The 13484-nt window shown below is 38.0% G+C and overlaps 2 protein-coding genes across 3 annotated transcripts; one reads left to right on the top strand and one right to left on the bottom strand.

Annotated features, from left to right (window-relative positions):
- Positions 1–984: 984 nt before the first annotated feature.
- pheta2 (PH domain containing endocytic trafficking adaptor 2) lies at positions 985–5826 on the bottom strand. Of its 2 annotated transcripts, none has more exons than XM_050068203.1 (4): positions 5520–5826; positions 3270–3456; positions 2854–3157; positions 985–2105 (listed from the first exon to the last, which is right to left on the bottom strand). In XM_050068203.1, the coding sequence occupies exons 2-4, from the start codon at positions 3348–3350 to the stop codon at positions 1696–1698; spliced, it is 795 nt and encodes a 264-aa protein (XP_049924160.1). In that variant the 5' UTR covers positions 3351–3456; positions 5520–5826; the 3' UTR covers positions 985–1695. The 2 variants fall into 2 exon arrangements, with proteins under 2 accessions (XP_049924160.1, XP_049924159.1); XM_050068202.1 differs by having other exon boundaries at positions 3270–3358; positions 5520–5825.
- Positions 5827–8238: 2412 nt separating this feature from the next.
- On the top strand, positions 8239–13432 carry cd2bp2 (CD2 (cytoplasmic tail) binding protein 2). Its single transcript, XM_050068194.1, has 7 exons — positions 8239–8348; positions 8657–8735; positions 10382–10511; positions 10827–10984; positions 11068–11653; positions 11738–11823; positions 13156–13432. The coding sequence occupies exons 2-7, from the start codon at positions 8661–8663 to the stop codon at positions 13264–13266; spliced, it is 1146 nt and encodes a 381-aa protein (XP_049924151.1). The 5' UTR covers positions 8239–8348; positions 8657–8660; the 3' UTR covers positions 13267–13432.
- Positions 13433–13484: the final 52 nt, after the last annotated feature.

Here is a 13484-nt window from a genome sequence, read left to right as displayed (position 1 = left end):
GTGGAAATATATATTTTTTAAACTTTATGAACTGGACCAGCAACCAATGTTGTGTTTGTAATTTTTGTATCAGCATACATTATATATACTTATAGGTGATCTAGGACTGTGTATTAATATGGAAGCAAACTAATTATGAGACATGTAACTCAGCAGTTAATAGCCGAATCAATGTGTACAATTACATGGACATGAATAACCCGTTTATGAGGCTTATCATGGCTAAAATCATGTTATGATACAGTGTTTACATAAGCACAGAAAAATATGAATATTCCCTGTATACATCATGGTTGCTTTCCGAGTACTTCAGCTAGCATATACAGGTTTCTCATGAATGGGATATGGTGTTTACATGCTCAAACACATGTACTGGTACTCAAAAACCAGATTATAAATAGGTTATTCATGTCCATGTAAATGCACTCAGTGAAGGATGGCTGAATTCGGTTTAGTGGCTTCAAGTTCAGGGTCCTGGTATTGATCGTGCTGGCTTATTCTTACACTCTCATGGCATACTGGGACTCGGTAGGTATGGAGCCATCTATAATGTTATTAGTAACACCTGTGCTTTGTCAGCTCAACATGTCTGCAGTGACAAAGGCCTGCTGGAAAATTCTTAATGTGTCATGTCACATTCTGTCTTCCTGTCCAGCTTGCCAGCCACATTTCAACTTTCCCCTTTGCCACCATTTCTCTACTCTACCAGCAAATGCCCCCTGACCTTCTCGTCTCTCCCAGTCCCCTGACTCTCACATCCAGCCACTCCCTCCTGCCCTACAATAACCCTTTTCAGCCATTCCCAACACTTGCCCTGCCCACCTGCTGACCTGTAGTACATATACCAGCATTTTTATCATTATCACACTTCACAGTCTTGACTAAAATATGAAATAATATTATGTTTTTCTTTGTATTTTGCATCACAGATGTACAGTATACCTGTGCAACTACTTTCAACTAATTGATTATGAGACATTTAAGTCAACAGACTGATTTTATTTTTCATGCAATGAAAAATATATAATACTCTTTATACTTAATACTGCAATAAACAGCCTTTCTATGCCATGGATGAAATCATTAATTGCACCATGTGTGAATATCTGCTCAGGCAACTGTTATGCATACTAATGTAGTCAGTAGGAGTTGTGCAGGTTCCAATTAGCAGAGGACATAAGAACAAATAAGGAAAATGCCTTTCTATACAAGTATGAAACTAAGTATGAATAATACAGTTAATGATAACTAAATTCCATTAAGCTGCTTCAGTTTCAGGGTCCTGCTATTGTGCATGCTGGCTCACTGTCACAGTATACTTAGACGCTCAAACAGAACATGCCTGTGAAACAGACCGATCTCCACAACAGGTGCAGATGTGCAGACACCAGCTGCACTTTCGATCCTCTGTGTGCAGATCCCTTGCTTTGTCTTTGTTGCATCCTATGAACACTTTAAGTCCGTCTTGGCTCAAGAAAATAACAACTTTCTGTGAAACAAATCCAATATAGAAATGATCTAAACCCATTATATGAAATAGAGGAACATTTAGCACATTTACAGGAGTCTGGGCCTCCAACACTATGTTCTTAAATACAGTTAGACTCACAGCACCTCAGGTTCACTTCCTTTTCAACACACATGAACCACTCCATCTCACTTCCCCTTATATGGTCTCTAACTGTCAGATTTCTTTTACCCCAAGTCAATGAGATGTTGATCACCGTGTTCCTCTTCTGCTCGACGACTCCTCAGCCACTCCTCTCTCGCTTTCTTCACTTCCTGCCCATAATAATCATGAAGTTTGCTGAACTCCTCTAGCGGATCAAAACCCAACAGAGGCCACTCGCCGTACAAAGGTGCCGGTCCATTAAGTGGTGTGACATAAGCATTTCTCCTGTGCCACATTTTAGGGGACTTTTTAGCCACCACTTTAGTAGGTATTGAAGGTGCTTGTAAAACAGTGCCGGCACTGAAGCTTCTCCCCTCTCTAACCACTGCTGTTGGCCCCTGCACAGGAGAGAAGAAGGTGGTGGTGGACTGTTTGAGAGCACTGACAGAGGAGCTGTGACTGGATTCGCCAGATCCTTGTTGCTGTTTCGCTTCTGCAGATGGAAAACAGGAAATTAATAAAGATGTCTATGGCTACTTAAAGTAATTAATCATAAAAAAAATCAACATATGGTACCTTTTCTAAAGGAATAGTTGGACATTTTGGGAACATGCTCATTTTCTGGCATTAATTAGAGAAGATTGATAGCCCACCACTCTCTTGTTTAGGTACAATAAGCAGCTGGTTAGCTTAGCTTAGTTGTGGAAGGCCACATATAATTAATTTTAAAAGACAAAGCGTGGGCCGCTTAAAATCAATCTGTTGGCCACGATTGGCCCCCGAGCCAGACCTTGATCATGCCAGACAAACGGTATCTTATATCTTGATTGTTTTATCTGTACAAAAGCCAAAATTTAAAAAACAACAATTTGCATTTTTACAGCAGATTATGTGCTGGATTATTTCCTGACTGGGAGCAGTAACTTCCTGGAGTCTCTGCTTGTTTCCTCACAACTGCTTAGAGCCATGAAATAATCCTGCAAATAATCAACTTAAAATGGCTTCAGAGGTGCTGGTAGGTGGATTTCTTTTTTTACCTTTACTTTACCAAAAAGTGACTAAATCCCAAAATGTTGAATTATTCTTTTAAATAATATTGAAGACATAATAAAAGAGAGGATGAACAAATAATAATGCATCATAATTATAATAAAATGAGGCCTACATTTTGAATATTCTAAGTATGATAATTAACAATTAAGAAAAAATAACATAACAAGGTCACAGCCTTCACAACACACCTTCATACTGCCTCCCCAAGTCTCTCACCAGCAGGGAGAGGTAACAGTGGCTGGCTGAGAGCAAAGCTTTCACCCAGCTCTCCTGAGTCTGACCATCCACTGCTGAAAATCTGTAAGTTTTTAGTCCAGGCCCTTCAAACACCAGAGAAAAGGTAAACTGTCCATCAGACTCTGACCGCCTGACTGCACACCCCTCCAGCACGATGACACCCAGCAGGTGTCGGTCAGCTGGGCGCTCCTGGTAGAAGAGCAGGTTTGCCTTTAGGACAAACCACCGCCGCTGGTAGGTGGCATTTCTCTCTTTCTATGGAGACAGATGTCAAAGTAAATCAGGGTTATTGAACTTGTCATCACATGGAAATCAGTGCTTAAGATTCAGTTACTTCATGTTGTTTGTGTCTTATGTTTATCCAAACCTTTTTGTAAAGATATCCCTCTTTATCTACTGGAGAGGTGCACGATAGGTAGTGGCTCAAAATCTTCTCATGGAGCTTCATTCCAACACCTACAGAAGAGAAAGTGCTTTTACATTCTGAATGTAAGACACTACAAACTGTGGGACATGAAGCAGTAACATCTTCCGGAAATGGTTTAATCCAGAATCTATATGGAAAACAAAGAAAAACAAAAAATATCAGCAAAACCTCACTGATTTGACCGTAACTACAAACCACAATTAGTTACCACTTTTCTACTAAAGGGGCAGTTTTCCCCCAAATCAAAAATATATATATTTTCCTCTTGCATGCAGATTGTTTTGGTGTGCGTTGCTGAGTGTTGGAGATATCAGCCACAGAAATGTCTGCCTTCTCTCAAATACAATGGAACTAGATGGCACTCAGCTTGTGGTGCTCAAAGTGCCAAAAATACATTTGAAAAACTCAACAAAAATCATGACCTAGTTACTGAAGATAATCCACAGACATTGTTGTGAGCAGTGTCATGTATTAACTATTTACTTTCAACCCAGCTACACCCGCCAACTGAATCACCATGAGAAGGAAGCGTGCGTGTACAGCACAAGATGTTAACATTTATGGTGTCCTCCTCAGCTGAGCTGTATTGTTAGCTAGCTCAGTGGTGCTAGGTGAGCTAGCATTAGATGCACACTTCCTTCTGCTTGGTGATATGGTTAGTGGGTGTAGTTCAGCAGAGAGAAAATAGGTCCTATATGAAACTGCTCACAACAAAGGTCTGTGGATTATCTTAAGTGACCAGGTCTTGATATCTGGAAGGAGACATTACTGTTGAGTTTTTCAAATCAAATTTTTTGCCGCTTTGAGCACCACAAACCGAGTGCCATCTGGTTCCATTACAATGGAGAGATGGCAGACATCTCTCCTGATATCTCCAATGCTCTGCAACTCACACCAAAACAATTTGGCCTGCTAAATAGCACTACATGAAAGAGGAGAAATATGTATTTTGGATTTTGGGGTTAACTGTCCCTTCAAGTTCAGTTCAGTAGATCTTTAATATGCTCCAATTATTCTCTCGCATAAGGTTAGATAGCAGCAATCATTCCATGTAGGTAACTATACATAATATACCTACAGTATATTACTCAAGTACTTAAGCCTACTTTGAAGTACTTCTGCTTTACTTGAGTGTTTCCATGTTACTGTGTACTTCACTAAATCAGAGAGAAGTACAATTATTTTTACGCCACTACATTTTTTCTGACAGTTGCAATTAGCTACTTTTCGGATGACGATTTTACATTAAAGACAAATGACAAGCGTGTTAAATAAAATGTATTATTAAAGATGAGTGGTTTCCAACCTTTCCAGCTGATCACCAGCATGTGTGTGATTTGCTTTCAGTTCTGCCAAAGAGACGTTTTTCCGTAAACTTAACAGATGATTTCATTTGAATAACTGTTTGAAGCCCAAAGAGGTAATGTGCCCTAAACAGAACTTTTCCTCTTTCTTCCATTAGTCGTCTCTCGACCCCTCAGATTTATTTGGTGACCCTTTACAGGGGCCTGACCCCTAGGTTGGAAAACCACTGGAAACTGTATACAAAAGGTGAACTAACACCATCTCAATTGGCTTCAACGGTACAATACTAACATCTTGACGTACTGATGCATCAGTTTTAAGGGTCGATTAATGTGATATATTAAATAATACACGGTGACCACATTTCAGCAGATTAAGTACTTTTGCTTTTGATACTTAAAGCACTACATTTTGCTTGTAATCCTTGTGTACTTTTGCTGCTTATAATGAAGTATTTTTCCATTAAAGCATTGATATCTCTTCCCCCATTGAGTAACTATACTTAAAACTGCATGAAATCATCAAGTAGCGTGATTTTAAATAAGAACCACTGAAGGTTTTCACTTTCAATTTAGACCTTTAACATATATTAAAGGATATATTATTATCTTGAGGAAAAAATATTGATATCCACTACACACGAGGTTTGAAAGCAGCTGTCAGTGTACCCCAAAAGAACTGACAACCAGGACCCTACTGTTACTCCAAATATACAGAATTAATAGAGCTACAGTCAAATAATACAAATTGTATTTAGCTATAAGTAATAATGACAATAACAGTGATAAAGCTGAGATAATACCAGTAAAAACCTGTCTCGTCCTCCCTCCACAGCTCTTGTATACAGTGACTCAGGCAGAATAGAAAACAGTGACTCAGACTCACCTCTGCCAATGTTGAATCCCTCACAGGGTCACTTTACCTTCCCACACAGTTTTTACATTATTCACATTTACAGATCTCTCCTTCTCTGGGTCCTCGGAGTTCCTAAACATGGAGCCAGTTGTTCTCTATCAGTTCGATGCATCCAGAACCAGACAATGTTTGAATATAGTTTCAGGTTACTACCACTGGTTCTCCCTCGGGTACACGAGGACGAGTGTTGAAATATAAATAACTCGACCCACTTCCTGGTAACAAAATCCTGACATATTATATTCTCTCTCCTCTACGCTTGAGTCTACCCTGAGCTGGTGGATCAGCTGAACCAAGCAGTCGCTGACAAGACCTGCTACCTGGAAATGAGATGCTGGATGTTGAGGTGGAGTTTGAGGGCTGATGTATTTGCCTCGGCTCTCTCGGTTCTGCATTCTGTGTTGCTTTTTTCAGATGAGCTTTATTTTAATCTCTTGTGGCGTGCACAGAAAGTGTCCCTTAGTGCTTGGTTGATTCTTCAGTGAGATGTACAGCTTCTTTTCAGATAAATAATTGTTTATGACATTATCAGGTGTGTCAGATTCTGCTTTTAATGCAATTTCATGCCCCAGTCTGTCTCTCTTTATTAATCTATATCTAAGAAACATTTTTGTATCAATGAAAAGTAAATGCAGGCAGCCATGACCTCTTGAATATGTGCCTCAACATTTCTTTGCTTGATGTGTCTATTTATAACACACACTTATCCTTTTTATCCTTTAGGACCTCCAAGGAATTCAAAATCTAAATGAGCTCTAGGCGAAGAGATTTACAGGGTCTGTCATACTGTCGAGCTCAACGACACAGTCTGAATCAAGTGTCACAATCAACTTGTCATAGGTTGAACCTCAGTGCAGAAACTGAATGCAAATTTTCTGTATTCATGTTAAAGAAAGTGTTGAATTCCTGCACAGTCATTATGTTTATTTATGTTATTTTAAAAATGCGATGGACCTTGGTCATCAAGTATCACATTCACAATATGAGGTAACATCTTTATTCTATATTGTACTTTATACTGGAACAAATCAAAAAGGGAGTCATGACACAAACACCTGAAACTGAGAATTAAACACTATCTTATTCACATGCACCTGTCCACCAGGTGTGTTATTTATCTGTGGAAAATTAACAGAACAAAAACATTTAATATTATTTTAAGTTGTTAATAATTTTAGTATCTCTGTTGAGGTTGTAAAACAATTATTTAAAACTCCATGAAAAAAAACACGTCAGGAAGATCAGGAGTGGAAGTCCCTGAATGTGATGCAGCCTCACAGTTGGATACGGTGATCTCAGCACTGCTGAGACAGTTGCTGTAATTTTAGGACTGCAGTGGGTGGAAGAAGTCAGACTAGAAAAAGCTGTAGTATGTTGATCTCCAGCAACAGCAGTATCTTATGATTTCATTCACAAATATTAACTGTCAGACGATCTCATTATGGAAACTTCTGTGATAAATTAAGAAACTGAAAAATGATATATATAGATATATTCTTAAAAAGTGCTGCCAAATGTGGGAGGTTTGCATCCAAGATATTACATACAGAGGTTTTACAAATACTAAGTATCTTAGAAAAACTAAGATAGAGTATTTCTAATTAGTATTAGATTTGTATTTTCTTAATCAATTGATTTGTTAAAAAAAAAAAAAGTCAGAAGATTGTGGAAAATGCTGATTCTTAGACTCTAAGGTGACATTCAGACTACTTACTACTTACATACTTCCCCCTCATCTTTTTTATATAAGACAATGAATCCTCAAATTTTATCAGGTAACCATAAATTTTTTGAAATATTTGTTTAGTTGCTGGTTATTTTTCTGGTAATCGACTAATCAATTTATCTGTCATTATTGCAGCTCTCTTTCTGTTTGTATACAGTGTTGGAACTTATGTAACTAAATTTACTCAACTAGTGTACATAAGTACAGTTTTTATGTACTCATACTTTACTTGGGTATTTCTATTTTTTTCTACTTCACTACATCTATTCAACACATTTACTGGGGTTGTTACCAAATCAGATTATATCAGAAATCTTATATACAAATAGAAGAAAATATAAAATTCTAAAATATGATTAACTGCTTCACCTCAACTAGCTATATCATTATAGTGGTGCTCATACATTAATGCATCAGTGATAATAATTTATTGACATAGTATAAAACTCTGACGAGGGCTGTTTGCTGCCTGAGTACTTTTGTTTTTGATACTTAGAATATATGTTCCTTCTAAAACTTATGCATATCTAGGCCTTCTTAAGAAAAAATGTAAATACATTACCTACTTGTGATGTTTTTTTATAGTGTGGTATTATTTACTTAAGTAAAATAACAAATATATCACTTTATCTTTATGTAGCCTGCTTTAACTCACTGTTTTACTACCTGTTTACATAGTGATTTACTGTCACTATGTATATATATGACTACATGAATGTTTACATTACAATGTATTCACCTTGCAATTACTGTACACTTGCCTACCACAAATATACATGATTTAATTTTATACGTTATAGTTCATCCAGATGCACCATTTTATGTCTTAGCTTCTCGTTTTCACTTTCGCGTTTTTTCTTTTTACACATAACCCCGTTTGTTTGAGCATTGTTTGAGGGAAGCTATTGTATAACAACTGCTTTTCTGGAATTGTTGTACATATGACATTTCACCAGGTGGTGGCGGTGATGTGCCGTGTCATTGTTTACCAGCCTACATACAGAGAAAGAGAAGAAGAAGAAAACGAGCGAAGAAGACACGAAAACGAACGTCGCTTGAATTATTTTTATCAGGTTTTGGCACATTTTCAAGCTAAATCTCAATTTAGTAGCGTTTCTATATATGTTTTCACCAACGCCATGTACAGGTTATGCTGTAGTAGTTAACTAAGTGTATTTTTGCCTCTAGCAGTAGTTTGGACTGTGATAAGTGTTTACTTGTTCTGCATGCGCTGTGTGTCTGCTGTTGTTGGCTAACATTTTTAGCAACAAAGCTAACATGAGCAGTGTGGTAACCGCTCATAATCTACTCTGTAAAGTGTTATAAAGCTACCTAGTAAGGTTATAGAGGAATAAAAGAGTCACTGTCTTGCCTTCTGTAGTACCATGCCGAAGAGGAAAGTTACGTTTGAGGACGGGGACGGGGAGTTTGAGCTGGATGACGACCTCCCAAACAAAAAGGTAGCACTGTCCTCTTCACACCTTTGTTTAGACACTAAAGATCAATAAGATCACTGGTTAGCGAGTAAAGGCTTCACAGATGTAACCAACAAGTATACAGTGGAAGTACAGAAGAAGTATTTAGATCATTTAGTTATGTTAAAGTACTAATATAATGCGAAAATACTCCACTACAAGTCAAAGTCATGCAATGGAAACTTTACTTAAGTAAAAGTATGTAAGTATTATCAGCAAAATGTACTTTAAGTTTGAAAATTAAAAGTAGTCATTGAGTGCACTATTATATATTATGTATTTGGGATAATATTACTGCTGCTTTAATGTGTATGTTGCATTTTACTGCTGCAGATCTTAAAGGTTGTGCTCATTGTAACTCCTATATTCTGTTTGGAAATTTACTCTACAGCAGTGCATCATATTTTAAAGTCATCATGTGTTTATAGTGTGGTTGTCCTGTGAGAGCCATGCTTTTCTAAAAAGTCAAGTTATCATTGCGTCAGAAAAACAGTCCTATTTTAAGCTTTGTGATGATGCATTTTCCAGCTGATCCAAGAGGATTTTTAAGACTTTATTTAGCTGAAGAAAAAGGTGAATTTTTCTCAACACATAAAGGAACATTCCTCAGTTTATCTCAAACATTCAACATCGACACATCTGAAGATATGTGATTTTCACTGGACAGGAAGGGGTGAATTTTTTTAACCTGAAAGTAACTTAAGCTGTCAGACAAATGTAGTGGAGTAAAAAGCACAGTATTGTCTGCAAAATGTAGTTAATTAGAGTGAAATAAATTGGAAATACTCAAGTAAAGTACAACTCTCTCAAATTTGTACTCAATTACAGTACCCGAGTCAAGGCTTAGTTACATTCCACCACTGCAACCATATAATTTGCAAGTTAATGGTCACAGGTAAAAAAAAAAGTGCTTAAGTCACATCTCTTTGGTTAAGTGATGACAGTACCTATTGCCCTAATGACTAGTCTTCTGAAGCTTTACTTGGTCATCATGTAAGCAAAGCCATTTATAAAGAGGAGTCTGTCATCATGTGTTTGCCTGTTTATAAAATGTTCTAACTTGTCCTCTATAGGGTCTTTTCAATGCACACATCCCTTAAAGGTTGGCTGTGTAGGACTTAGTGGCATCTAGTGGTAAGGATGCAGAACTGAAACTGAAACATGAAGTAAAGCGTGGCCAAAGTGAAAACGCCAAAACACAAATACCCTACCTAGAGCCAGTGTTTGGTTTGTCCTTTAAGAGCTACTGTGGACTCTGTGAAAGAGGACCCACTTCATATGTAGATATAAAAGGCTCAATTTAAGGTACAAAAAACCCAGCAATTCATATTTTCAGGTGACTTTAAACTAATGAAAACGTAATTATGAACATTATATACCATATATACCACACAATTTACCTGTCAGACTTAAAAGTGCAGAAGGACACTTTTTACCTGTCAGACTTCAAGTCTTTTAAATGAATACATAGACAGGTGTACTGCAATAGAGCTAAATCAGTGACAGTGTTGTTAGGATGAGGAAATAAGTGACTAAATCCAGCAAGAAAAGGACTGCCTGTATTGCTTTTGATGTTAAATAATAGTATATGTAATTTTTTTCTTTTTTTCTTTCTTCTACTGTTGAAATAGAGTGCTGAGGTCGTGAGTGGACCAGGCTCCAGGTTTAAGGGCAAACATTCCCTTGATAGCGATGAAGAGGATGAAGGGGAAGAGAAAAACAGCAGCAAATATGATATTCTGGCCAGTGATGACGTTGAGGGTATGTTTAGTTTACTATTTGAACTGTAACCATGAATTGATAGATGGTAGAGAGGTCATCTTGCTTACTTTACATTTTTAGTATACATTTACATGTTCTTCACAGGCATGAAGCTACATTTTTTCCACATGATGAGAATTTGAATTAAGTGCCAAGGAAGCACATTTTAACTAGAAGGGGCTGAATTCTTTGACACTGGAAACTTTTTGTCCCCTTCGGCTACTTACAAGTGCCATGAGTGTAGCAAAATTTGTCTTTGTCTAAACATGGAGTATCAGTAATTATGTCACCTGAGACCATGCTAACTATTTTCAGGCCAAGAGGGAGCAACAATTGACTTTGACGAGGGAGTCTCTATTACACCTTTCAACCTGCAAGAGGAGATGCAGGAAGGACACTTTGACTCCGAGGGAAACTATTTCATCAAAAAGGAAGAACAGATTAGAGACAACTGGCTTGACAACATTGACTGGGTAATATTTGTATTTTAGGGACTTTTGCTTCATGTCTGAAAACTTTTCAAGCAATGTAAAATAACATAAGTTACCTCTTCCAGGTGAGAATTAAAGAACAGCCCTTCAAACAAAAGAAAAAAGGTCTTGGAGCCAAACGGAAACGCAGAGTTGGTGATGAGGATGAGGCTGAGGAAGAGAAACAGAGAGAAGAGAAGCAGGCAGACAAAGAAAATGATGATGAAGAAGAAGAAGAGGAGGAGGTGGAGCCCGCAGAGGACCCGCTGGCATCCTACACGCAGCATCAGCTCACTGAAGCTGTGATTGAACTGTTGCTTCCTGGGGAGACAGTTGCCAAAGCGCTTCGTCGGCTAGGAGGCCTTGGAGGACAGAAGAAGGGGAAGCTGAGGGAAGAGAGTGAACCCACAGAGGAGACCAAAAGGGATACAGAAAAGCTTGACAGGCTCACAGCACTAGCTGACAGATTGGTTGGATCTGGGATGTTTGAGATCTATCAGCAAACATATGAAAAACTGGCCTATTTGTTGAAGAGCATGAGCAGCACCCGACCAGCTGTGGGGAGGGAACACGGCGGTGATGGTGATGAAGAGGAAGACGAACTCGACATGTTTGCAGATAAATTTGACGAGTCGCATACAGCGGATAAAAAGGAAGCAGAAGACAATAAAGGTTACTGAATCTTACTTGGTTACATTCCCTTCATTAGTACAAAATATCTTGTTTTGTTTAACCATGTTTTTTTGTCTTCCTTAGTGAGCGATGAGGTGATGTGGGAGTACAAATGGGAAAATAAGGATGATTCTGAAGTTTTTGGCCCCTTCACCAGTCAGCAGATGCAGGTATTTTCCTCACTTTTGAACTGATGGTTTTTGTTAGCAAGCGTTAAAAATGATCAGAACAAACACAGAAGTGATAAGTTTGGGTGGTGGGGTGACAGAGGTAGAACTACTGGACCTAAAGGATCAATCATGGGTTTATGTCCCAAGATCATCTCAGTACATTCAATTTGGTCCATGTCATAGTAGAACTTTAATTCTCTGCCTGGACCCAATGTGGCCTGACCCGACCCGCTGGGTTCAGTCTGGGCCAGCAGGGCTGTAATTTATCCAAATTTCCCTGGGCTCGAATTGGGTCGGGTTCGCTCCATTTACATGATGTTGATTTTCTTTTAAATGTAGATACATACTTATAGTCTGTGAAACATCAACGATAATGTAAGGGCTGTGTTGCCATCAGTCTATCCTGTCCTCCACCTCGCATTAATGAGGAGACATTTTAAAACAATCTCAATCTCTAATCTCTATTTGATTCATATGGCATATGTTTTTGGGCTGTGCTAAACATTCGCAAGGAGAAGGTGCATGTTGGAGATTGTGTCACAAATGTCTTTTACCGCACTAAAGGGACTTGAGTTGACATTAGCTTGAAATAAATGTTTTAATATTATTATTATTATTACTATTTATTTACTATTACTGTTTTTACAGTGGAAATAGAGGTTTTTAACTGGGCTTTGACCTAAATTGTTGTCGCAATTTGGGCTCGGGTTGGGCTCGGGCAGAAATTATGCAGGTTCATGTAGGGTCGAGCCTGACTTTTTGGGCTGGATCATGGCTCTATACCATAGTATGATTGCTATGACGACTGATTATTACACTCACAAACCCACCAAACCAAGAATTTACTGGAATGATGACAACAAAATGATATAGGGTTTGGAATTCGGACTCTGCCTGTTATCTCAATTTACAATACATGATTAAGAAGGAAAATAGTAAATAAATCATAGAGGATTTTATTGTATACAAGGGCTCAGAATGCCAATCCATTAAGGGGTAGATTACTGGAAGAACATATTTTCTCATGTGTGCTGTTTTCAGGTATGTGTTTGGCACATAACATCATATTATGGTCATATTAGAAGTGTTTGTGTTAAAGTATAGTCAAGTATCTGCACAAGTATAACTTGCACTTATACTAACAAATTAAATATCAAGTTTATGTAGGCATTTACTCAATTATTTTGTTCTTCTCCTGCAAACTAATGTACCTGCAAACCTATTAGTAAATCCCATTATTTTTACTAGATTATTTGGCTGCAGGCTGGTTTACCTTTAACCTCAATCTGGCCAGGTGGGTTTTAAATAATCTTCTTGTTGTCTGTTTTCCAGGATTGGGTGGATGAAGGCTATTTCAGCTCAGGTGTTTACTGCAAGAGGGTTGACCAGGAGGGAGCTCAGTTCTACAACTCAAAGAGACTGGACTTTGAGCTCTATACATGATCAGTGTCCCATAAATGAATCATAACCACCATGGTCACTCTGCAGTCACATTTTGCCCTCGATCTATCTTCAGTCTTTTGTCCAGGGCTTTGGTGTCAGATCTATCATTTTAACAGGGGCTTTGTTTTCTGTGCATTGGTTTTAAATAAATAACTCATGTATGTGGTGTTGCTATCAGCTATTTTTGTTATGTTTTCTAAAGATTCGAATCATGTGGG

The sequence above is a fragment of the Epinephelus moara genome, chromosome 18, assembly GCF_006386435.1.
Source record: "Epinephelus moara isolate mb chromosome 18, YSFRI_EMoa_1.0, whole genome shotgun sequence".
NCBI classification, from domain to species: domain Eukaryota; kingdom Metazoa; phylum Chordata; class Actinopteri; order Perciformes; family Serranidae; genus Epinephelus; species Epinephelus moara.
The sequence above is the reverse complement of the archived record's forward strand: the minus strand, read 5'-3'. Positions and strand labels throughout refer to the sequence as shown.